Consider the following 23,955-nt stretch of genomic DNA (forward strand, 5'->3'; position numbering starts at 1 on the left):
AACACCTACTAGGAAAGTCATTTACTTTCTGTCTGCTTCAGTTTAATCAAATCTATCTCACAGGATTGTTGTCAGGATTAAATCAACACGTATTTTTGTATTTGTATTTGTAAAGTATAGATATTTGTAAAGAACTTAGCACAATGCCAAGAATACACTAGGCACTTAAAAAAATGCTTGTTGCTCATAATGAAAGCTTCCAGAGCTTGTTTTTCTCTGAAAAATCTTTTGAGAAGCCATGGGCTCCTTTTTTATACAAGTGTGTATATAATGTAAATTCCTAGATGAAATAATATTTTCTTCACCTTTGTATAGCGCAATGATTATAAATGATTATTGCACTGAATGGTAGCATTTATTACTAAAGTATTACTTTAGTAAAGATGTTTAATTTGAAAATTCTAAGTCACTTACCTGAGTTTACCTAATCAGATTTTATGAAGACTGACAGCTTTTATTGTACTTTTATTGTAGAGAGGTAAGTAAAAACTTTCACTGGGCATTCTTCCAGAAAGTCTTTGTATGAGAGAATGGCCTATAATAGACTTGTTAACAGAACTCTGTTCCCTCTTCCTTAGTCAGGGCTTAGTATTTCTGTGATGAGGGACTACAGGAAGTTCCTTTGGCAACTATTGCTTGGAGGTTAAACAATTTAAACTTCTGCCACTATTTGGGTGTACAATATAATTATCACCAGACTTCTTTTCAATATCCCAATCATAAACAACTTCGTGGTCATTTCAAAGTGAAGAATGATCTAATGGGCAAATATTAGGAATGTTATGTACAAAAAGAGAGGAAGTTATGGTATCATTAGATTGTAGATAGAGAACTGGCCTTGGAATCAGGAAAACCCAAGTTCAAATCTCATCTCTTCTAAATATTGGCTCTAAGAGCCAAAGAAAGTCATTTAAACTCTCAATGTTTCAAGGCAGTTCCTCGAGATTATAAATTGCAGAATAGGTGCTATCTGAAATCAGTGGAAGAAAGGTCTTCACTAGACGTTAAAATTGCAGAACTGGTACCCCTATTTATCCATTCAATTCCCCCAAGAAAAAAGTAATTGTAATAATCAAAATCCAAAGAGTTATCTTATTTCCCAGTCCTTTAGGGTAGACATACAAATTCACACAACAAACAAATACTAACAGCTTTGTTTAATATTTAGTTAACTTTTTTCATATTTTTAAAACAATTGTACAATATTTTTAAGTAATACTGTAATACCTGAAGTTGGTCACATGGTGTTCTTTCATCCCATCTACAGCAGTAAGGATATTTCTCACACTAGATTTCTTAATAGATCATCTGAATAGCAAGAAGTGTGGTGGTGGTTTTCAATCATTAACCAAAAAATAGTGAATGGACCAATCTCCAAAGAAAATAACTGAATGGTGAGTTAAAAATCATGAGGCTATTAGAGAGTGATACATGTTTGCTTCAAGGGGCAACACCAGAAGAAGTTTGGTTCATGAGAACTTCTTCCCCAGTGGAAGAGAAGTGGGAAAGAAAGGGGGAGGGAGAAGGAGAGGGAGAAAAGGACAGGAGGAGGGATGGGAAAGGAAGGAAACTTCCAAAGGACTGATTAGTTTGGCAATCTGGAAAATGGGAGAAGAGGAGAGGAGAGAACAGGAGAAAACAGGAAAAAAGGGGAGGGGAGGGAAAGGAGCTCCTTAAAAGTCTGATTAGTTTGGGAGACTTAATACTGAAAAGGTACCACGATCAACTTCTAGCTATAAGGGAATCCTTGGGGTAACTTCATTGCATTCCAGCTAATGATAATAGGACTATACTCCTACGATATTGCTCATCTGTCCTAAGGATGCCCCTGTTCTTTTAGGACCCTCTTTTATACCATGAGGGTTAATGGCGATAGCATGGGACAAAGACCAAGGTAAAGAGAAAAGCATAAGGATGGAATAGAGAGAATAGAGTAAGGGGATCCTATGGACACTCATGAAAAGAAATGATTGTGAAAATAAAATGAAGAAGGGTATTTAGGGAAGAATGGGCTAGAAGCAAGTAGGAAATAAAGGAGAATGAGAGAGGATGAAAAAAGGAAGGCAATTAGAGACAAGGAATATTAATACAGGGGGAAAAGAAAGGAAGAAACAGAAAGGGAGGAAGGCAATACATCAAAGTCAAAAGCAGAGAAAAGACAAAATTCCAGGATAATGATATAATTCACTTTTCTCCAAGGCCCATCAGCATACTTATTGCAAGGTGAGAAGATACTGGTATTAGCATTCAAACACTTTTCCAGAGGAAAAGGAAGCAAAGCCAGTGAGCCATTGCAAAGACAATTCCTCCATCCCACCCCAATTCTGGCCTCATGCCTACTTTTTATTACTATTATTATTAATTAAATATTAAATTACTCACAGAAATCTTTGATGAATGATCAAGTAAAAAGAAGGATCTTATAAAAACCTCAATATTTTACCTTAGGGTTGTATACTGAAGTAGGGGAAGTGCTAGTGAATAGAGTCCTCTGTTAACCATAGTAATAGATTCCCAGAGATCTCCCAAATAGATCCACTAAAGTAGGAGCCAGCTCTCTTCCCTATGCAGAGGTGGAAGGCTGGCCTTCAAAAAACACAAGGATGAAACATTTATTTCTTTGAACACAGAATGCAAACTCTCCCTTATCATGGGCGTCCCTTTAAATAAGAAGGAGACAGCTCAAATTCAAATTATAGATAGATAAGTGGAATCATAGAACTACCTATAGGGTTGGTGCCACCAGAACAATGACATATATCCGTGAGTCATGAAATGATGGAGGACTAATGATGTATCTCCTAAGGAGCCTCAGGAAAACATTACCTAGAAGATAAGTCTTGGGCTGAAATCCATGAAAGCTGTGGCAATCCTCTGAGAATCACCCTGTGTGGAACAGATTTCTAGAATCACTTGGATTTCAAATTTGGAGAATGAGTGAATACATCTCCTCACCTGCTCTCACAAAAGTTAAAGTCTATCTTTATTCAATTCGGAGCTTCATCAAACTTTTATTCCTCTCCCTATATTCCTTTCCTTTTTTTTTTTTTCAAATAAGGAGTAAGATAGTCAAGGGCAGTGAAACTTGAAGTAGGCTTGAACATTTGGGGTGGTATCTGAAGGAGACACAATAAACTGAATTTCTTCTTAGAGAATCACTGGTGAAAATACACAGTAAAATCCATTCTCATAGAGAGCAGGACAACCCTTGAATTTGCACAATGCATCTCTAGGCTATCTAGCCCTGATTTGCAGTGGGAAGGACACTTTCACTGGAGTCCCTGACCCATGAAAGATCATGAGAAGAAAAAAATTTGCAAGGTTAGCTGAATAATGTAACAAGATTAATAGGGGGTGGGAGGAATAGCTGGAGTTTCTTATGAGCACTTTTTGACATGAAGGAATCAAATCATGATTATCAGGTGAACACAGTGTCTATACATAGGAGTGGACATGGTGAAGAGATTAAGGAGAACCTGATAATTTGACCTTCTATGGACAAAATGCCAAAACAAAATAGATTTATCTCTGACTTGTAAAGATTCAGGCTGGAGATAACCAAGAGAGGCACAATTTTTGTTTGTTTGTTTGTTTGTTTGGGTTTTTTTTTTTTTGCCTCCACTTTTCTTCCCTTATGGAAAAGGCATAATTTCACAGAGAAGAAAACCTATCTGAAGGGGGAGAAGGTAGAGAATTCACTTCCTCCTTACCAGGGAATTGGAAAAAAAAATCCCCTTGAACAAGTCCTTCTTGGATGCAGAAAAAAATGACCAGAAGATCTGGAAATTTTTGAAGATCTCCTTCTATATATGATGCATAAAAATGATGGCAGTTTTCACTTTGAAAGAGAAAGACACGTAAAATTCCTAATGTACCCATGAGACAGAGGAAATAAAAAGAAAATGGGAGGAAGGGGCAAAAGCCCCCCTCCAGATGAGGTTTCTTTTTGGTTCAACCCCAATTCTATAGGTATGGCTCACTTATATCTGTTTAACTGGGAATGAATGAGGGATGAAGGAGGTGGCTATTATGTGTTCCACTCTCACTCCATTGGCACCTTTGTGAAAATCAGGAGCTCCACGGTGGGTGAATTCAACCTAATGTTTTTGTCATAGTTAACACTTCTATACCACACTAGAGAATATATATGCTTGGTAAATCTAACGGATTGAAGTCTCAGCCCTTCTTCTGAGTATATACCTCTGAATGTGGAATGGGAGCAAGATAGAGTGAGGAGCATGGGCTTCATACAGATGGAGAAAGGAAAGCTTGTGCATGATAGGTTTTTCACCTGAAGCATAGAGCAGTTTGATGAAACTCTTAGAAAAGTGAGTGAAGCAAATCAACAACAATAAAAATTTTAAAGAAATCCCTCAAAGTAAAAGAGTATTATATGAAACCTGAGGCTGACAATGTCATGCTGAAGAAGAATGTCATACCAAAGAAGTCCTGCAGAGAGCAGTGAACATGTCTCCCTGGTTTACATTATTTTGCTTTTAGAGGTTTCAGTAGTCCATTAGGGGAAAAAAAAAAAAAAAAAAGTTTAATCAACAAACCAACTGGAAAGCCCTCCTCCCTCCTGCTCAGTCTTGTTCTGCAGGTCCCTTGAAACTTTAGTTATCTTTGTTATCTCCATAATCATTGTACAGGACACTGAGTGTTTGCTCCTCACAAGTCTTCTTGAGGTCTCGGCTAAGTTCGGACCACTCCAGTCCATAAGGTTTGATTTCCCGGTAGCGGCAGGCCAAGTACTTGAGTGAGGTACGTTGCAAGCTTATCTTGGGTTCCTGAAGGAGGCCATTGCACCAGTTGCTGAGGTCTCCAAGTTGGGAAAGGATGAGTCCAGCTTTCCTGTGGGTCAGACAGGAATATGATACATCGGTGAGTCATTTAAAGAGACAAGAACACAAAACATAAGTCACAGAGCAAGAGGATAGAAGAATAAGTGCTGAAGATGAATAAAAGAGAGTGGCAATGTGGTGTAATAGAAAAAAAGGAGATAGAGAAACAAAACAAAATAATGAAAGAGAGAAGTAATTTGAATTATACACATGCACACACATGTACAAAAGAAACAGTAAGTGATTGGTTTTCAATGGCAAAAATTAATGAATCTCTGAATCTAAAAGAGAACGGATTACTTATGTCCATGCATGAAAACTGGTTTGGATTGAATGATCAGTCAATTCAGAAAGACATTAAAAATCAAATAACCAAGGTTTTTTTAAAAAAATATTATGCTATGACTTTTTTCTACTACCACAAGAAAAAATTAAGGCAAACAAAACATCTGGAGTGATTGTTCTCCCATTTCAGTAGTTTTTAACTATGAATAAAGGCATTGAGCTGAATGTAAACCTGCTCATGAGTTCAATGATACAGATGCTGAAACAGTAAATTGTAATGAAAGAAAGATGAGTATAAGTACAATGATCTGATTGTCTCACATTGATTAATATCTTTAAAAAAACCAAAACATCTCTTTGGACCTTTTACCTCATTAGTTTTCCAAGGCTTCTTCCCCTATATACCCTTGAGGACTAGAAGGCTATATTAACATCATTTAATCCTCAGATTTAAATAATTAAAATTCTCTGCCTTATAGTATTAAGTTTCTGGAATCAGAGAAAGTATATTAGTGATGGGACATCATCACTAATAAAGAAGAACAAAGTTGAGTAGCATAATTCCATAGGCCTCAAAGTAGTATTGTTTTTAGTCTTCCTCAAAATTTAAAAAAAAAAAAAAAAGATACTGAAACTTCCTTGAGGAGAGATGATCAGAGAGGACATTTTCTGGACTACTGTGCAATAAAACTAGATTAAAGCTCTAGCAATCTTTATGGAAGAATTTATTTTTCTGTAAAGCCAATCTTTTTTTTTTTCTTTCTGTTAAATCCTTATGGGATATACCTAATACAATATAATAAGTGCTTAGATCTCAAATCCTCCAATTCATTGAGTCAGGATCAGAAATACAAGAAAATAAGAGGATCACTCCTCTCAATGCTTAGCACTTTTTAAAGTTAAGCTGACAGTTAAAGGAAGCTCAGGAAGGAAGGAGACCTCAGTATAGAATAGATAGGAAGGTGTCAGAAAGTAGATAGCACTATTTAGAGGGTCACAAAAAATGGGAGCTGAAAGAAAACCCTGAGGTGATTTAGTGTAACTCTACCTAACTACTAGTCCTTTCTACAATTTATTCAATAATTGTCTGTTCAGCCTTTAATTGAATACCTCTATTAAGTGGGAATCTTCTGAGGACAACCAATCAATTTTAGGAAAGATAATATTTAGGGTTTTTTTGTTCTTTTATTGAACAAAAATCACACCTAGTTATCTCTTCTTTCCAAGTCAGATCAAATTGAATTCTTCTACCACATTATAGCCCTTCATATTCCAGTTCTTTCTTTTCTTTTCCTCACTAAATATCTTCAATTCCTTCTATCAACATTATATGGGACAGTATTGAACCTTCGTACCTTCCTGGTTTCCTCTTTAGATCAACACTGTCTTTTAACAAAAATGGGGCCCAGGACTAAACAAATGAGCCATTTATAAAGTGAACGAGGCTGGCCATGCACACTATGCCCCTGAGATTCCTTCTATTCTATTTCTACAAATGCAATAGATTATTGTTGAATAGGATTACAAATGGGACTTTCCTTCCTTCCTTCCTTCCTTCCTTCCTTCCTTCCTTCCTTCCTTCCTTCCTTCCTTCCTTCCTTCCTTCCTTCCTTCCTTCCTTCCTTCCTTCCTTCCTTCCTTCCTTCCTTCCTTCCTTCCTTCCTTCCTTCCTTTCTTCCTTCTTTTTTTTCTTCCTTCCTTCTTTTTTTTTTCTTTTTTTTCTTCCTTTATAGAGAATAGAGTGTAGGGATGGGGTTATGGCACTCTGTGAACTTATACTAGTTTACAATTCTAGATTTGTAGTTGGTACTCCATGTCTTGCCATTTCATACTTGTGAAATTGAACTTTTTAACCAAATGTCTTTTACATATCTTCATTAAATTTCTTCCCATTTGATTTTACTCATCATTCTAGCACACAGATTTTTTTTTTTTATTCTATCAAAATGTTAACTATCTCTCTTACTTTTGCATTGTCTTTAATTTGAAAAGTATACCAACTATTCGTTTATATACATGATTAATTAATGCTGAAAAGATCAGGAATATAGATATATACTGGCACAAGAAACTACCCTCCAAGTTGCTATTTAGATCTTAACTGCTCTTTAGTTATTTAACTACATCCACATTTACCTTAAGATGCATTTTTAAACTACATATCTCAATTTTCTCGATAAAGGAATTTTGAAAGACTTTGTCAAATTCTTTACTGATTTTTACTGTTTTGGAATCTTGGCTCACCAGTCAAATAACCCATAAAAATAGGAAATAAAATTAGTATGTCATAGTTTCTTCTTAATAAGGTCACACTGGCTCTCAATGATATTTGTTTTCTTATGATAATCACAAACCATTCCTTTTTTGTAATCTTTCCAGGAATTGAAGTTCACTACCTATAGTTTCTGGACTGGATTACTTTCCTTTTTATAAAATAAAGACATTTATCCTTTACTAGTCCTAAATCACTACTTATGTTCTCCATTATCTCTCATTACATTATAAGCTCTTTGAGGGAAGAAACTGACCTTTTTTTGTACATGGATCGCTAGTGCTTAACACAGTGACTGACATGTAGGAGGTGTTTGATAAATGTTTAGTATTTGGTTTAGTATTAAGATGATTTCCAACAATGAATGACAGTGATTCAGCAATCACAATTTTCAATTCTTCCTAATACTCCAGGATAGTTTATCTACATTAGATAATTTAAATCTCTTTAAACCTTGAGTTTCTAATTTGTGAGATGATGAAGTAAATATCTGCCTCACAGGAATGATATTAAGGATCAAATGAAATAGAACATGTAAAGAAAGCACTTTGCAAATCTTAGCATATTTAATACATATCAGTTATTATTATTATCAAGTAGTATTAATAATGATGTCATTGTTATCAGCTAAGTATATGTTATTCACTTAATTATTCCAAGTTTTAACTGCTTATAACCAATTTCTTCTACAACTTTTCCAGTCCCCAAATTATTCTTCTTTGGAGAGAAATAAACAAATAATAAAAAAAGCCACCACAAGAAAAAGGTTTTCATCACTGTATTTCTTTCCATTATCTGTTAATATTATTCCATCCCCCCTAAGTAGCAATTCTCTCCCTTCTTTGATTCTTTATTTTTCCTCAAGATTGCTCAACAACATTATTTATGTTATTCTTAGTCTCCTTCCTCAGGCTTAATTCATTGTAAATTTTAACTCTCTAGATGCTATTTTTGCAAAGCTGCATCATGTTTTTATATTCAAGCTATGCTACCTAATCTTGTTTCCAATTCCTTTAGTCTTTTTTTCTCAAACTAAATTAGTTGATGAATTCTCTGTACAATCACTTCAGTCTTTTTAGACAGATCTCCTCCCCTTTCCATTATTAGAATTGTTTTGGATTGTATCTGTTTAATTTCAGTGTTGACAGCTTCTCTGCAGATGACTTCCTCTGTAGAATTTTAACCTATACAATCTTACCAATTTTCTCTAAATTTGTTTAAATCAACTCTGCCCAAGTTTAATGTGTATGTTGGATTATGTTAGAATTTATCACACATTCTAAGAGAGAACATTTAATTTGCCCCTAATCTTCCTATATTTCTTTGGTAGGCAGAAACATGTTGGGAATTATAGTTCTCCCAGCCATTACATCTACCTTTGAAAGACTCAAAAAAAGGATCATTAAGGATGGTGAAGAATTTATTAGCTTTTCTACTTTTTTCCACAATGAGAATTCTAACTTTTTTTTGCCATTATAACATACTATACCAGAACATATCTCTGTGACTTCAAGCTACCAGAACTAATTAAGCTCCATTCTGTGATAATGAAGAAATTTATGAATGTAATTAATAAGCCATTCTCAGTATTTTTTTAAAGAATCAAGATAGATGAATGTTATAGCAAATTACTAGAATAGAAGAACAGGTTTTTTTTTTTCAAACTATACATGGAATTTTGATTTTTTGAATAATTATTGAATGGATTACAAAATAAAATTTTTGAGGGGAAGAAATGATCTCTTTAAACTAACATCAAGGACAAATCATTTCATCAACGATATTTTTTTTAATATTCAGGAAAAAACAGGACAAAGTTAGAGGTATAGACATAGTTGGATTTCAAAAAGTTATTTGGTGCATTTTTTCTAAAATCCATTGGAACAGGATGGGAAAAGGAAGTTGGAAGAATAATAGTACTGTTAGGTGGATAGACTGGTTAACTATCTAAGCTCTTTGAGTTTTAAATAATGGATTGATGTTCACCCAGATAGAAGTGTTCAGTGAAGTTTTCTTGGACTAGGCCCTCAGCATTTTTCTGTTAAGCATTTTCATCAATGATTTAGATGAAATGTTACATAATAACAATAAGAACATGAATAAGAATTTCTAATGTTTATATAGTGTTTTACTACATGCCGGGCATTGTATAAATTCTTTACAATTATTATCTCATTTGATCCTTACAACAACCCAGTGAAGTAGATTCTTTTTTTATCCCCATTTTACAGATAAAGAATGGAGGTAGATATTAAATGAATTACCTAAGGTTATATAACTAGCAAATGCCTAAACTTCATTTGAACTCATGTCTTACTGTTTCCAGACATGGAACTATCCACTGTGCCTTCCAGTAGTCCCTATGGCATGAATATCAAAGTCATGGACAAATTAAAAGTAGGAAGAATAGCTAACAGATTAGATGAGAGCTAAAAGGACCTTGACAAATGACAAGCTGAGGCAAACAAAATTTAATTCAATAAGAAAAGATAAATATAAAGTTCTGCATCTGGGTTCAAAAATACCTTATGGGCAGGGATAGGAAACAAAAGATATTCAAAACACTTATAACAAGGATCAAAAGCAGAATGTATTAGGGAAAAGAAGTAGGGCTAGTAATCATTGATGATCATTGTTCTTAAACAAAGTCAAAATTTAAAGATTCAATTGAGAGAGAAATCTATATTACATATTAGTCATATTAATATTATTTTAGAGGTATGTCTATATATGTAAATACATATGCATATATATATATATATATACATTTAGGTATATGTATAGAGATATATGTATGGTATGGGTGTGAATATAAGTGTGTGTGTATGTGTGTGTGTGTGTGTGTGTGTGTGTGTGTGTGTGCATGTATCTATCAGGTATGAAGGTAATGAGAACTGAAAGCCTAATGTAATGAAAGCTGTTCAATATGGGCAGATAAGACTAGAAGAGTCTGGATTCCCTTTGGCCATATTCAGTGGCTCCTTTTTGTTTACATGATAAAGTATAAACTTTCAAGTATCATTCTTGGTGCTCTTCATAACTTGGTTCCAGCCTATTTTTCATAATTGTTCCCTTCCATTTTCTCCAGACTAAACTATCAACTAGGATTTCAACTCCTATCAATTTAGGAAATCATCAGATTTAATTCTGCACTCTTCTGTCTGTATGCATTCTGACTCAAATTGTGCACAATACCTAGGACATGTTGATTCCCTACCTTTGTAAATTCCCTATGAATTTGCCATAGTAGAAACTTCATTAATGTTTGCTGAATTCAACAAGTTGCATTAATAGAACTAATCTAGGCTTTTCTGACTAGTTTTCCATCCAGACTAAGACATGGGACAGTCTTGCTGTACTCAGTACTAGTCAGACCATAGCTGAAACATGATGTCCATTTTTAGGGTCTCATTATACAAGGGATTTTGAGGAGGTAGAATTCCATAGGTGGAACTTTTGGAATAAGGTTACTATGATGGTGAGAAGCCAGAAACCATGACATATGAATGTTGCTTAAAAGAATTTATTTTCCCTAAAGAAAATTGGTGTGATATGGTATGATGGTATGGTGTGGTATGTGTGTATGTATGTGTATGTGTGTGTGTGTGTAGATGTATATGTGTAGGAGAATGTTAAGAGATTAATTAGGGATCAGTGATATAATAGGTGTTTACAACTATTTAAAGGGAATAGATATGGATGACAGATTGGTATGTTTTGTTTGATTCCATAGGGCAGAAATAGGAGTAATGAGAAGAAATAAATTTAGATTTGATATAGCTAAAAAAAATTCCTTATAGTTAGAATTATCCATGAGACAACTAGATGGTACAGTGGATAGAGCACCAGCCCTGAAATCAGGAAGACCTGCCTCCAAATCCAGCGTCAGACAATTAATACTAGCTGTGTGATCCTAGGTAAGTCACTTCAACCCAAAGATCTCACCAAAAAAAAAAAAAAAGAAAAAAAAAAGAAAATAGAGAGAATTCAAACTATACAGAGATTAAATAAATTGCCTCAAGCAGCAGAATCTTCCCTTCCCTAAGTCTTAGAGGGGAATTTGTATGCTTATTTCTCATGTATGATATAGAGAGAATTTGTACTAGGTGCATGCTGAACTATCCTTTGAGAGCCCTCCCATTTCCAAACTCATGTGATTCTGGTAAATGACTGTCTTTTGGTAAGGCTCTATGAGGGATAGCTCCAAGAACACTTCACCTATTTAGGGATAGTTTCCAAAGGTGAAAAAAGACTCATTCTCTTAGAGAATTATGAATGGCCCCTACCTATAGCAAAGAAGTGCCTCTTATTCTTCACCTGGAAGTCAGCTCTCTTGCTAGCATGACTATATTCCTTCCTAAAAAGAAAAATTTCTATTCCCCAGCTGTAAACATGTGACTGTTTTGCCTAGTTCTTTTTTCCCCTATGGCAACCAATGTCATTGAGGGTGATGTAACTCCATTCCAAAGAGTCTGTTTTAGGAAACTATCTCCCAGAGATAATGTGGGAGCATGGTGGGAAAATGATTTCTGGGCTGAGAGAGTAATGTGGGGTCATAACTTGTCTCCAGACAGTTGCCGCCAACTCTGGTTCAGAGTAGAGAGTCTTCTTCCTCTGGAGAGCTGCCTCAAGTCTGGCCCAGACAAGAGACTCTCAATCTCTCCAGTGCCGCCCTCTTTTATCTTCCCAGAGAATGGGCGTGGGATAACAAAGGCTTCTAGGAAAAATTACTTCAACTAATGAACTTGCTCCTCCTAAGCATGCAAGCTCCTCCCCAGGAGTCACAGAAGTAAAACTCCCAGTAAAGGCTGGAACTAGAAAATTGTTAAGTACCCACTTAGCACTTAGTGAGAACCTATTATCTCATTATCTCATTAGCACTTAGTAAGAACCTAACAGAAGTGCAGTGATAGTCATCTCAGACTTCAAAATTGGGTCAAAAGAAAATCAAACAAGCACTTTGCCTTCTGACTCAGTGCTATCATCCACAAATCATTTCTCCTTTACCTAGTGTCCTTTGCAGTTTGGCTGAACTGCCTTGTCGAGAGGATGTCAGGTTTCCAATTTGTCATCACCAAGGACTTTGGTGAACTTCTTTAACCTCTCCTAACATATTTCCCTTCATTACCAATGACTTATTGGGAGGGAAAAAGTTTGAGGGGTGGATTTCTACATCATTTTCAAGTGCTAGAAAAGGGAAAATATCTATTTTCTTTCCCAAAGAAGGAAACTGATGAACTCATACTTGATATTGTTCTTTTATACTGCTAATTGTTTTCCAAAAAATAATTAATGTAGGTCAGAACTTTATCATACTGAAACTGCAATTATGCTAACAATTCAGTGTGCTTTTATTACATATTTATTCCTCATTTTTTCTTAAGTCTTGATCTCCCTACAGTCTGGAAGAAACAAGCAAAACAAATCCTGTTCTTCCAAGGAATGCTTCAGGTCACAAAGCCAACATGTTTCCTGCATTTCCCCCCAAATTCCGAGGACATTAAGGACATTTCAGAATGTTAACAATCTTCATGATGGAGAAAAAATGAAACTCTAGGAGGTCATTTCTAGAAATACAAACTATGATTTCTAAGACAAATGACTGCTAAGCAGAGACAATATTTTTATTTCAGAAAGATAAGCATATTTTTACAAAACAAAACAAAATAAAAACAAAAACCTCCCTTCTTTCTATAAAAAAAAAATGAGAAAATAAGAAAAATAACTGTCATGGACCCCTGTCCTTCCAGAACATGATGGATGATGAAATTACTAGATTCAGTTTGATTTTATTTAGAGAAAAGCAAATGAGATAAAATAAAACTGATAGCTTCTATGGCACTTGGCTTAGTTGCTAGAGAGTGAATAAGAGAAATTCTAGACTCTAAAATTAATGTGTCTATTAGCCTTGTGAAGTGTTGGTTAAGGAATATAACAAATTCATGAAGAATATATATAGGTACTCTATATGCCTATGTTATAAAGAATTAAATATGTTTTAGACTCTCTGAAGCCCTCGTTTTCCTTAAGGCATCAAAGAATGATTATCTGATGAATTTTCTATTCCAATCTTCCCAAATCCCTTCCAAGAAATAAATATTTTGGCTCATCTGCTTTTACCAGTAGTAAAGCAACCACCTAAAGCATCTTTTAGAGCTCAGCTAGAGGCACATCCTCCAGGCTCAGAGCACAGGTATTTTGGGAGCTTAGAGAGTGTGTATTGGACTAGACTAATCAAATCATGTTTGAACAGAACTGAGGTTGACAGCACAGTGTAAAAGCTGAGGAATCACTTTTCTGAGCAACTAAGCTCACCCAGGAAAGCTCATGGTGAAAATTCATGACTAGATTATCTATAGCTTGCTGGAATCATTAAACATGAAAGAGACTAAGAGATTTAAACCAGACTATGCAATTTACCAATTACCTGGGGCCTAATTCATCCTCACATCTCCAAGTGAATTCTCCAAAACTCTCATAATGTTGATTATAATGATAGAGGACTCGGTGGAGGCTGGGAGAGCCGAGATCTAAAAGGGTATTATATGCAGTCTGTTGTTCCTTCCCACTGGTATAGCCATTGAAGAGATTGTAGATCTTGTCTGCTATTTCTGAGAAAAAAAAGGAAATGGTAATGATTATATAAAGGGACATAGATAAACAAATAGATCATAATTATGTATATGCAATATATAAAAATGTATGTGTGTATATATCCCTATCTCTATCTATCTACATATATATATATACATATGCACATACCTATATAAATATATCTGTATATATAATTATATACCCATATACATTATACATATATACTTTACTCCAATATATGTGCACATATTAGCATATACACATACATACACATGCATATAAACATATACAAATATATTACATATGTACATATTTATTATATATAAATATATGCCATGCACATTATATACATATATGAATGAAATCATCTGGTTCAAACTCAGTTCAATTTAATCTAATTCAACAGATACTTATTAAGTATTCAAGTTATTAAATGAAGGGCATTGTACAAGATATTAGAGATAAAAATAAAAGATTGTCTTTTCCCAGAAGGAACTTAAATTCTATCATGGTATAACATATCTAATTCTGCCTCAGAGATACAAAGTACCAGTCTGAGTCTGGTGATTTAGATCTTCTCAACTCTAGATTAAGTGTTCTATCTAATCAGCTTTTTTCTCTTACAAAGCAATTTCCTTTCAATTAAAAAAAAAAAAATCTTAGGCATTCCAGATCCCAGGTCATTTTTTATGCCCACTGATTCTGTTTTAAACTACAAGGTGGCCTACCAGAAAGCTTTAGTGACAACTTCATCCCCAGCATCTTTCACCTCAGATTTTCCTATATTCTGAATATTCCTTTTTTTTTTTTTTTTTTTTTTTGTAGAAGGATCCAATCATCCTACTTACATGAAGTTTCAACATAAGAACCCTCTTCAACTTCTCACTCCTCCCTCTAACCTATTCCTGTTCAGCTACCAAATGCTGTCACTTCCACTTTTAGAACATCCCTTTAATCTGTCTCCTTGGCCAGTCCCATAGTTCAGGGTCTTATTATCTCCAGCCTGGACTGTTGCTTTAGCCCCCAATAGATCTTTCTGTCACTTGTATCTCCTTTCTTCAATATATCTTCAATACAACTGTAACTCAATCAACACATTTATTACACAATGTAACTATGTCAGAAACGATACTTAGGTCTGAAGGCATAAAAACAGATGTGAAACAGTTGCTGCCCTTAAAGAGTTTACATTCTAACTGAAGAAAATCATGTTCTTAAAATATAAGATACATACAGAGTAAACAGAAGAAGCCTTTTGAAAAGAAGGCACTAAAAGTTGTGGAAGTGGTAGGCAGGAAAGACTACTGAATCCGGTAGCATAAATTGATACTCTTAAAGCCTTGACCATCTCACTCTCTTTCTGAAGAAGCTTCATTGTCTCCCTACTGCCTCTAGAATAATAAAATACCTATTTCTCTGCATGACATGTAAAGCCTTCCACATTTAGTTCCATGATTAAATTGTGCCCTTTTCTACATTCTAACCATTCTGAACTACATGCTATTCTTCATCTATGATCCATCTTCCATGTCTGTGATTTCAAAAAAGAATAGAATATATGAGTAGAATGAATTTTCTTCTCATTTTTGGTTTCCTTCCAGAGTACCCTCAAATATCATTTCCTACATGAAGTCCTTCCCAGTCACCCAGTTCTTAACTCTATCCTACTTCTACTCCATGCAATTAATTTGCATATATGTATATATATATATATACATATATATACACATATATATGTATGTATGTATGTATGTATGTATGTATAGGTATTCCCATATCTCTCTCTGCCACAATAACCAGCAAAATATAAATTCTGAGAGAACAGGGATTATTTTGTTTCTGCCTTTGTATGAACGCATCCAAGCACAATGCTTGGGATATGGTTTTGCCTTCCACTAGTATTGTTTCTTATTCAGACTTTACATGAAAAGAAGACAGATCTCAGATTACATCAAATGGTTTTCTCTTCTAAGAAAAAAAAAAGGAGCATTATATATAGGTCCAGGGTTTAGCAAAATTCCTAAATATAGGAAGTGCTAAATAAATCCTAATTGACTGACTAATCTGGAAGAGAGGGCTCACAAGAAGTAGAATTGCTTGACTCTGCAACAACATTTTTTTTCCTATTGAGAAAAAGGGCTAGCTCATCCAGGACAATACATAAGTCAGGAGGTAAGTCTATAGGTCCCTTGGAAGATGATCTCACCACAGGGCAAAGACTCAAACTGACTTGAGGGCTTTTCCCTTGCAGGGTTGAGTAGATAATCAGAACTTTTCTGACTAATGGAACTTCCACAAAATCTGGAAAGCTTCAGAACATGAGGTACTACCCAGACAGTTTAATCACTGTTTGAAATGTTATAGGGTTGAGATATTCCAGGTAGGGCAAAGCAAGAGGACTCTGGATGCTTGGTTTGGGGAGGTTGGGTACAGTGGTTTAAAGAAAACAAGATTTTCTGAAGACAAAATTTGCCTTTTTTCACCACTTTTTTTCCAAAAAAACAAAAAACAAAACAAACAACAACAACAACAACAAAAAAAACAAAACAAAAACAAAAAACAAAAAACCCTAGTGGGAAGGTTCCATGGTGAAGAGAAAATTCCTATTCTTTGAACTAATCTCCAAATATCTCATTTCAGCATGGAAATATAATTCTAATGTAATTCTAATATGTTAATACTAAGTCTGAACTTTTCTTCCAAACTCATTTGATCAACAAGTAATTATAAGCACTTGATACATACCAGTTACTGCACCAGACACTGGTGATACAAAGAGAGAAAATAAATACTCCATCACACTCCCAGAGCTTACATTCTATGGAGCAGAGACAATTTTTCATAGCTAAATATATGTCAAACATACAAAAATAAATACAAGATAATTTTTTTGGAGAGAAAACAGTAGAAAATGAGGATATTGGAAAATCTTTCATGGATGAAAATAGTTATTGAGCTAACCTTTGAAAGAAGATATGGATTTTAAGGAGTAGAGGTAAACAAGACCATTCCCATCTAGTATTAAGCACTGAGCATCTTCAGTTCTCTTCTCTTCATAAAGGAGAGCAATCTCCAACACAATATTCTTTGTCAAACTCTGGTTCTCTTACCTTGGGCTTTCACGTCATCTACCACTGGACAGGGGGTCTTCACTATCACATCACTTGGTCTGGAACGTCGTCCTGTATTGTCCACTCCCCACAGGGTAAACCTGAGGGAGTGTGGGAAGACACCAATGTTGTCATCACAATTTCTAAGAGAAAGCCATCTGAGAGATAACTCTAGAGCACAGTTTCAAAGCTGTGCTTTGTCCAAGAGAGACTACATGGAGATTTAAGAGTTTGAGGTGTTACTTACACCATAATGATGCTAAATAAGCAAGGAATTCTGTTAGTTCAATTGCCTACAACTGTTCTGCAATTAAAGGTAATAACAAAATAATTCTATGTTTATTGTCTTTGGTCTACTGTTTGATAGTCATTTAATTTACTCTTTTATACAAGGCAACTTAGAGAACATCTTAATTAAATATCCATTATTAGATAAGAATATTCTTTGCAGTATACTTAAGTGGTCATCTACTATGTGCTTTTAGGCCTCCAGAAATTGGGAACCCCCATTTCCCAAAAAAGCCCATTTCAATATCAAATAACTATAATTCTATAATGACATGTTCCTTTGGCCATTCTGGATGACTTTGGAAGCTCTTCAGTTATCAGAAAAAGATGTCTTCTGATATTAGTATAATGCTTTGAATGTTTTAGTGTTTTCCCATACACCATCATGTGACATTTGCACTAGTCTTATGAGGTAACTAGTTAATGCATTCTCATCCCCATCCCCCAAATGAAAAAATAATACTAAGAGAAATTAACTTTCCCACCAACATTCAGCTAATAAGCTGGCAAAACTGGAAAAGAAAAAAGAAAACATTTTCACATAATTTGCTTCTCCTTGACACTGACCTGTTAGGATTACTAGGTGAGAACTCAGGTTGTCTGGACAGTGACAAGGTGAGAATTTAGGTTGTCTGGACAATTACAAGGTGAGAAATCAGGTTGACCTGACAGTTCTCTGGCTCAGACTTGTAAAGGGAGTTTACACCTTAGGAATCCTAGAAGGAGCAAGCTCATTGGTTGAAGTGGTTCTTCCCTGAAGCCCTTGCATTATCCCACGCCCATTCTCTGGGAGGATAAAAGAGGCAACATTGGGCCTGGAGAGCAGTCTGCCTGGGGAAGGATAAGAGCTGGAGGAGATTCAGAGCCAGGATTCAAGGAGAAGTCTCTGCATTGCATCAGGCCTGACGGGGCTCTCTGCAGGAAGGGAAGTCACTTCTCTGGACAAGAGTTAACAGCAACCGCCTGGAGACAACGGTTCGTTACAGGAAGAAGAATCTGTCTGAGAGATTTGAGTAGACACAGCAGATCTCTTCCCAGAGAGCGATCCGGCAGCTTCTGGAGACGACAGCTTGCTACACTGACCCATTTCAAACTTAACACTGTTCATGATTAACTTTTTTTTTGCAACAAGATCCCTCCATCAAACTGAGACTCAGACATCTTGTTGTCCATGATCATATAGAATGCTCCCATCAGAGCCAGAATTTGAAACTACATGTCTGGAAGAGCAGTTTCTATACAGGACATGGAGCCTAAAAGGTTTTTAATTTAGAACTACTTCTCATACTTATTAGCTGTGTAACTCTGGAAAATCCATTTAATCTCTGGGTTTCTGCTTTTTTATTTTATTTTTCATTTACATGATGCAGTGGATTGAGCACTGGACTTGAAATCAGAAAGGCCTACATTGAAATCTGTTCTCTGAAACTTGCTACCTGTGTGACTTTGGGCAAATCACTTAACTCTATTTGCCTCAATTTTCTTGTTTGTAAAAAGAACTAGAGAAGGAAATGACAATCTACTTGAATATCTTTGTCAAGAAAACTTCAAATGGAGTCATGAAGAATCTAACTCAACCAAAAAATGTCTGAACAACAAAAAATAGAGTGAGTGTTGGTGATTTCTAAAATCACATCTAGTCTGGAATTTATTCTCTTGTGACCTACTTCAACCAGTTGTTGAGAAGGTGCTTTGTAAAATATTATGTTTTTTATCTACAAATAGCTGTTTGTAGATTGTAAATAGTAGTATTGTAAATAGCTTACAATAATACTGATAATGAATCAGTATGAATAGTGCTCTAAAGCTTCCTAAGGACTTTGCAAACATTATCCCCTCTGCTTCCCTTCAACATTTCAAGATGGCACAAGTATGGTCAACATCTCCTGAATTAGCAGCAGCCCTTTCTGGTTGCTGCTTCAATATTGGTTAGTATTGGCACTATATATAACTTTTAGCACTTAGGGATGGTAGCTCATTAATAATAATAATAGATAAAATTTATATAATATTTACTATGTGGCAGGAATTTTGCTAAGCACTTTATAAATACTACCTTTTATGATTCTGGCAACAATCCTTAGAGGTAAATACTACCTTGGTATGAATTAGGTAGGATGTGGCAGTTAAAAAACAAAACAAAAAACAAAAAAAAACAAAAAAAAAATTTATATAATATTTACTATGTGGCAGGAATTTTGCTAAGCACTTTATAAATACTACCTTTTATGATTCTGGCAACAATCCTTAGAGGTAAATACTACCTTGGTATGAATTAGGTAGGATGTGGCAGTTAAAAAACAAAACAAAAAACAAAACAAAACAAAAAAAAACAAACAAAAAAACCAAATGTAATCTTACACTACATGAAAAGGCAGGAATAAGAGTATGATATTCTCTAGAAATAGAAGAGTGATATTTCCATTGTACTTTGCTATGTGTCCTTGTCACTCTTGATCTTCAATCTTATGCTCAGTTTGGGGAATCATGGTTTAGGAATGGCATCAAAAACTGAAAAATATTCAGAGCAGGACAACCAGGATGATGAAGGGCCTTGGATGCCAATAGATCTGTTGGCTACAACAGCCCCATTTTATAGACAAGGAAACTATAATAGAAATTAAGGGACTTGGTGTGGGTCACACCGTTAATATCTAAGCCAAATTTGAAGTCTTGTATTTCTGAATTCAGACCCCACACTCTATCCACTGTGCCTCCTTTCTGCCTAGCTGCCCGTATATGCCCTAATGTAAAATCCTTAAGCTGAAAGAGACAAATAGTAGTTGACAAATTCTCAACCCAAAAGGATCTTGTCAGTTTAGATTCATTTTGCACTTTGGGATGAAAAATCAATTTCACAATTACAAAACCAGGGAATGAAAAAGTATGGGTAGATAACTCTTATGGGGGAATATATCTCTGGGTTTTCTTAGACTACAAGTTCAGTATGAATTATTTAGGATGTGGCAGTCAAAAAGTCATAATATAATCTTGGATAGTATGAAGTCAGGAATAGGAGAGTGATATTCTCCAGAAATAGGAGAGCAATATTCCCATTATACTCTGCCCTATACCCTCATTACTCTTGATCTTGAATCTTATGTTCAGTTCTCAGAGCCATGGTTTATGAATGACATTGAAAAGCTGAAGAATATTCAGAGGAGGACAACCAGGGTGATGAAGGGCCTTGAATCCATTTCAATGGAAGATTTGTTGACTATGATTACCCTTGAGATGAGAAGACACCAAGGGACTATGTTAGCAGTGTTCATGTATTTGAAGGGCTGTCAAGTGGAAGAAAGATTAGCCTTAATCTATTTGGCATAGAGGGTAAAACTAGAAGTAGTTGATGAAAGTTGTTGAGGTGTAAATATTGCCTTGTTGGCCTGAACATTTGAACAACCAACCAATGAGACAACTAAACAAATAAATGGAAATTCTTAACAATTAGAGCTGTTTAAAAGTGAAGCGGGCTGAATAAGGACATGGGGATCTTCAAGAGGAGGCTGAATGACCACTGGTTAGGTATGTTAAATTTAGGTGTTCTTTTGTGAATTGATTGAATAGTGTGTATCCTAAAGTCCCTTCCAACTCTCAAAATCAATGATTCTTTAATAAATTTTGTCTTTCAATACCCACTCTAAGCATAGCACTTGGAATATGATAGGCAATAACTATTTATAAAATGAATATTGATATATCATTTTGTATGTCAGAGATGGTGTGGGAAAATGGGACACAAATTCATTTTTAGTGGAATTGTGAATTAATTCTTATTTTGGGGAGGAATCTGGAATTATGCCCAAAGAGTTATTTAACTACCTATACCCTGTAACCCAGCAATACCACTACTTACTCTATTTTCAAAGATGATTAAAGAAAAATAAAAGGAATCTATATATTCTAAAACATTTATAGCAGCTCTCTTTGGGGTGATAAAGAACTGGAAATTGCAGGAATGCCAATCAATTGATGAATGGTTGAACAAAGCCATGGTATATGATTATGATGGAATATTGCTGTGCTGTAAGAAATTATAATCTCAATGATTTAAAAATATGTGGAAAGACTTGCACAGAATAATGAAAAATGAAATGAATTCTCAAAACCAAGAAAATATTGTTTTCAATGACAGTAATGTTGTTTTAGGAAGAACTTTGAACAAATAAGTTGTCTATTATCAATACTCCCAAAAATGAAATGATTGAATGACCTAATTTATCAACAACAAATACAAGTGGAGAAAAAATACTAGCGATGGCCAAAATAGGAAGAATCAACACCATTATTTTTCATGCCCCCTTACAAATTTTGTGTGGGCTTCTGTAAGTTTCATAAAAGTTTCTTTACATTCATTGTTCCATGTAGATCCTTGGAAGGCTTGCCTCTGTGACTATATCATAGTCTAGTTCTCATATTGGAGCTTCTGACTATTGAATATAATTGGATTCAATACAATAGGTATTTATCAAGTATTTCTTAAGTGCTAGGAGTTTAGGATTCAAAGACAAAATGAAAACACTCTCAGTTCTCAATCAATTTTACATTCTATTGGGGAAATGTAAACAAGTAAACACATAAGCAAATGTAATACACATATATGTATAAGCACATATTTGCATCTATATATATGGACATATACAAACATGTATGTAAACACATATAGATGTCAATATATGTTTACATACATATTGCCAATTCAAAGTCATTTCACTAAGGAGGAAGCAGCACAAAAAATTGGGAACATCCCTGAAGGAAGCTAGGGATTGCAAATGAAAGTAAAAAAGAAAGTATCTCACATATGGAAGACAGCCTGGGAAAAGTTAAAGGGCTAGGAAACAGAATATTGATTTGTGTAAGTTAGAATTTAGTTTGGAACTTAGAACGCAGAATGGGGAAGAATGGAACACAAGTCTGTAAAGAGAGTTTGAATACAGTCTGCAAAGGGTTATATGTATGTGTTGTATATATGGAATATGCATTTGTATCTGTATAAATCTACATTTTTCTGCATCACTAATAGCTTTGCAAAGTACCATAAATCACCTGCTAATTAGTCATTACACCACCATATGGAAACAAGTTGGTGACTATGTAGAGGTCCTCGGGCTGTCTCTATTTCTAATTGGGAATAAGCATCATATAAACTTGGGCAAAGGGTCAGTTTTATCCCTGTTTTCTTTAACAGGGCAAAACACTTTCTGATGGCTTAATGAACTGACATTCTGCGACATTAGCCTGACTATAGGGATCAAGTAGGGCATAACACATTTTAAAGTGGCAATTTTGTGGCCAATCAGTATATAAATGTGCCCTCCTTTTATCAACGTCATCATTATTATTGTTCATATTATTATTATTTAACATTTATTGGGCAGCAAGAGGACTATCTAGTCTCTTTTAAACCCAAGAGAAGTCATGCACCTTGCCCAGTAAACTAATGGAGAATCATATTTAAGGTCTTTTTAAAAGCCTGTGCTTATTACAACATGGCCTCCCAAGCTGTGTTTGTTTAGACCTCAGTTGGCATGCTAATAACCATGCTTACTGGGGACGCGTGAGCATGTGAGCAAACACAGAATTGGATCTGACTCTGAGGCCTCTTAGAGGCTTAACAGCCTGCAACGTGATGAGCATGGAGTAGTCCCCTGCTTATTCTCATGAATTAGCTGCCCTTGCCTCTCCCTTGCAAGGATCTTCTCCCTGCAGGCTTGGCAATCTGAGCTCATCCCTTTATCTGACTCACTATTCTCCGAATTCAGAAAGTCCCCAGAATTCTCTATTTGGAAGGCATCTCAGAGACCATCTGGCCCATTTCGACCTGGAACAATTCCCTAAAGAGATTTTTAATCATGTTTGTGTCATGGACCCTTTTGGTGGTCTGGTGAAAGCCTCTGGAATGCTTCTCAGAATACTGATTTTACAAACATAAAATAAAATTCTTAGGATTACAAATGAAACCAGTTACAAGAAAATATAATTGTCAAAGAAGTTCTCAATTAAGAAATCCTCAATAGTACCAATTTATCTTTTTTATGTAAAACCTTAAATGAGGCAAAACTCACTTGTGATATCTCTTGTGATAGTTCTCTGCAGATATGGACAGCTCTAATTTCTAGGAAAATTTTTCTGATGACCTAAATTTGCATCTTGAAAACTTCCAATTCTCTTGTCCAGTGATAAGCTGAATTAATCCCAATCTCTCTTTATGACAACTCTTCTGGAGTAAGCAATCATGGTGTTAGGTATTTAAGGAGAGACAACATGATATAGTGCAGAGTATTGCAGTGAGAAGCAGGATGCCTGAATTATAGTTCTGGCTTCCTCAGCAGTGGGCTCTGTGACTTTGGGTAAACTGATTTTACATCACTGGACATCACTTGTTTAATGTTAGAATGTGTTTTCCAATTATTTGATCCTATTAGCATCAGTCATTTATTAAAGTCTTAGTATGTGCTAGCCACCATGCTTAGAGCCAGTAGATAAAGAAAGACAAAAAATAGTCCCTGATCTCAAAGACCTTAATCCTAGGGTGAGACAAAATGTTAATAAATACCTACAAATG

The 23,955-nt window shown here is 35.1% G+C and overlaps 1 protein-coding gene across 3 annotated transcripts in view; it reads right to left on the reverse strand.

The window, feature by feature from the left end:
* Positions 1–1,144: 1,144 nt before the first annotated feature.
* ASTN1 (astrotactin 1) overlaps positions 1,145–23,955 on the reverse strand; it is a 500,602-nt gene continuing 477,791 nt past the window's right edge. For 2 of the 3 annotated variants that reach the window (XM_074308443.1, XM_074308444.1), the window contains exons 21-23: positions 17,103–17,203; positions 13,826–14,009; positions 1,145–4,851 (exon numbers count right to left, since the gene is read on the reverse strand). In XM_074308443.1, the coding sequence (XP_074164544.1) occupies positions 4,614–4,851; positions 13,826–14,009; positions 17,103–17,203 (523 nt within the window). In that variant the 3' untranslated portion in view covers positions 1,145–4,613. Of the gene's footprint in view, positions 4,852–13,821; positions 14,010–17,102; positions 17,204–23,955 lie in introns of those variants that run through there. The other variant, XM_074308445.1, reaches the window with a different exon arrangement.

Source organism: Sminthopsis crassicaudata, chromosome 4 (genome assembly GCF_048593235.1).
Source record: "Sminthopsis crassicaudata isolate SCR6 chromosome 4, ASM4859323v1, whole genome shotgun sequence".
Classification (NCBI taxonomy): Eukaryota; Metazoa; Chordata; class Mammalia; order Dasyuromorphia; family Dasyuridae; genus Sminthopsis; species Sminthopsis crassicaudata.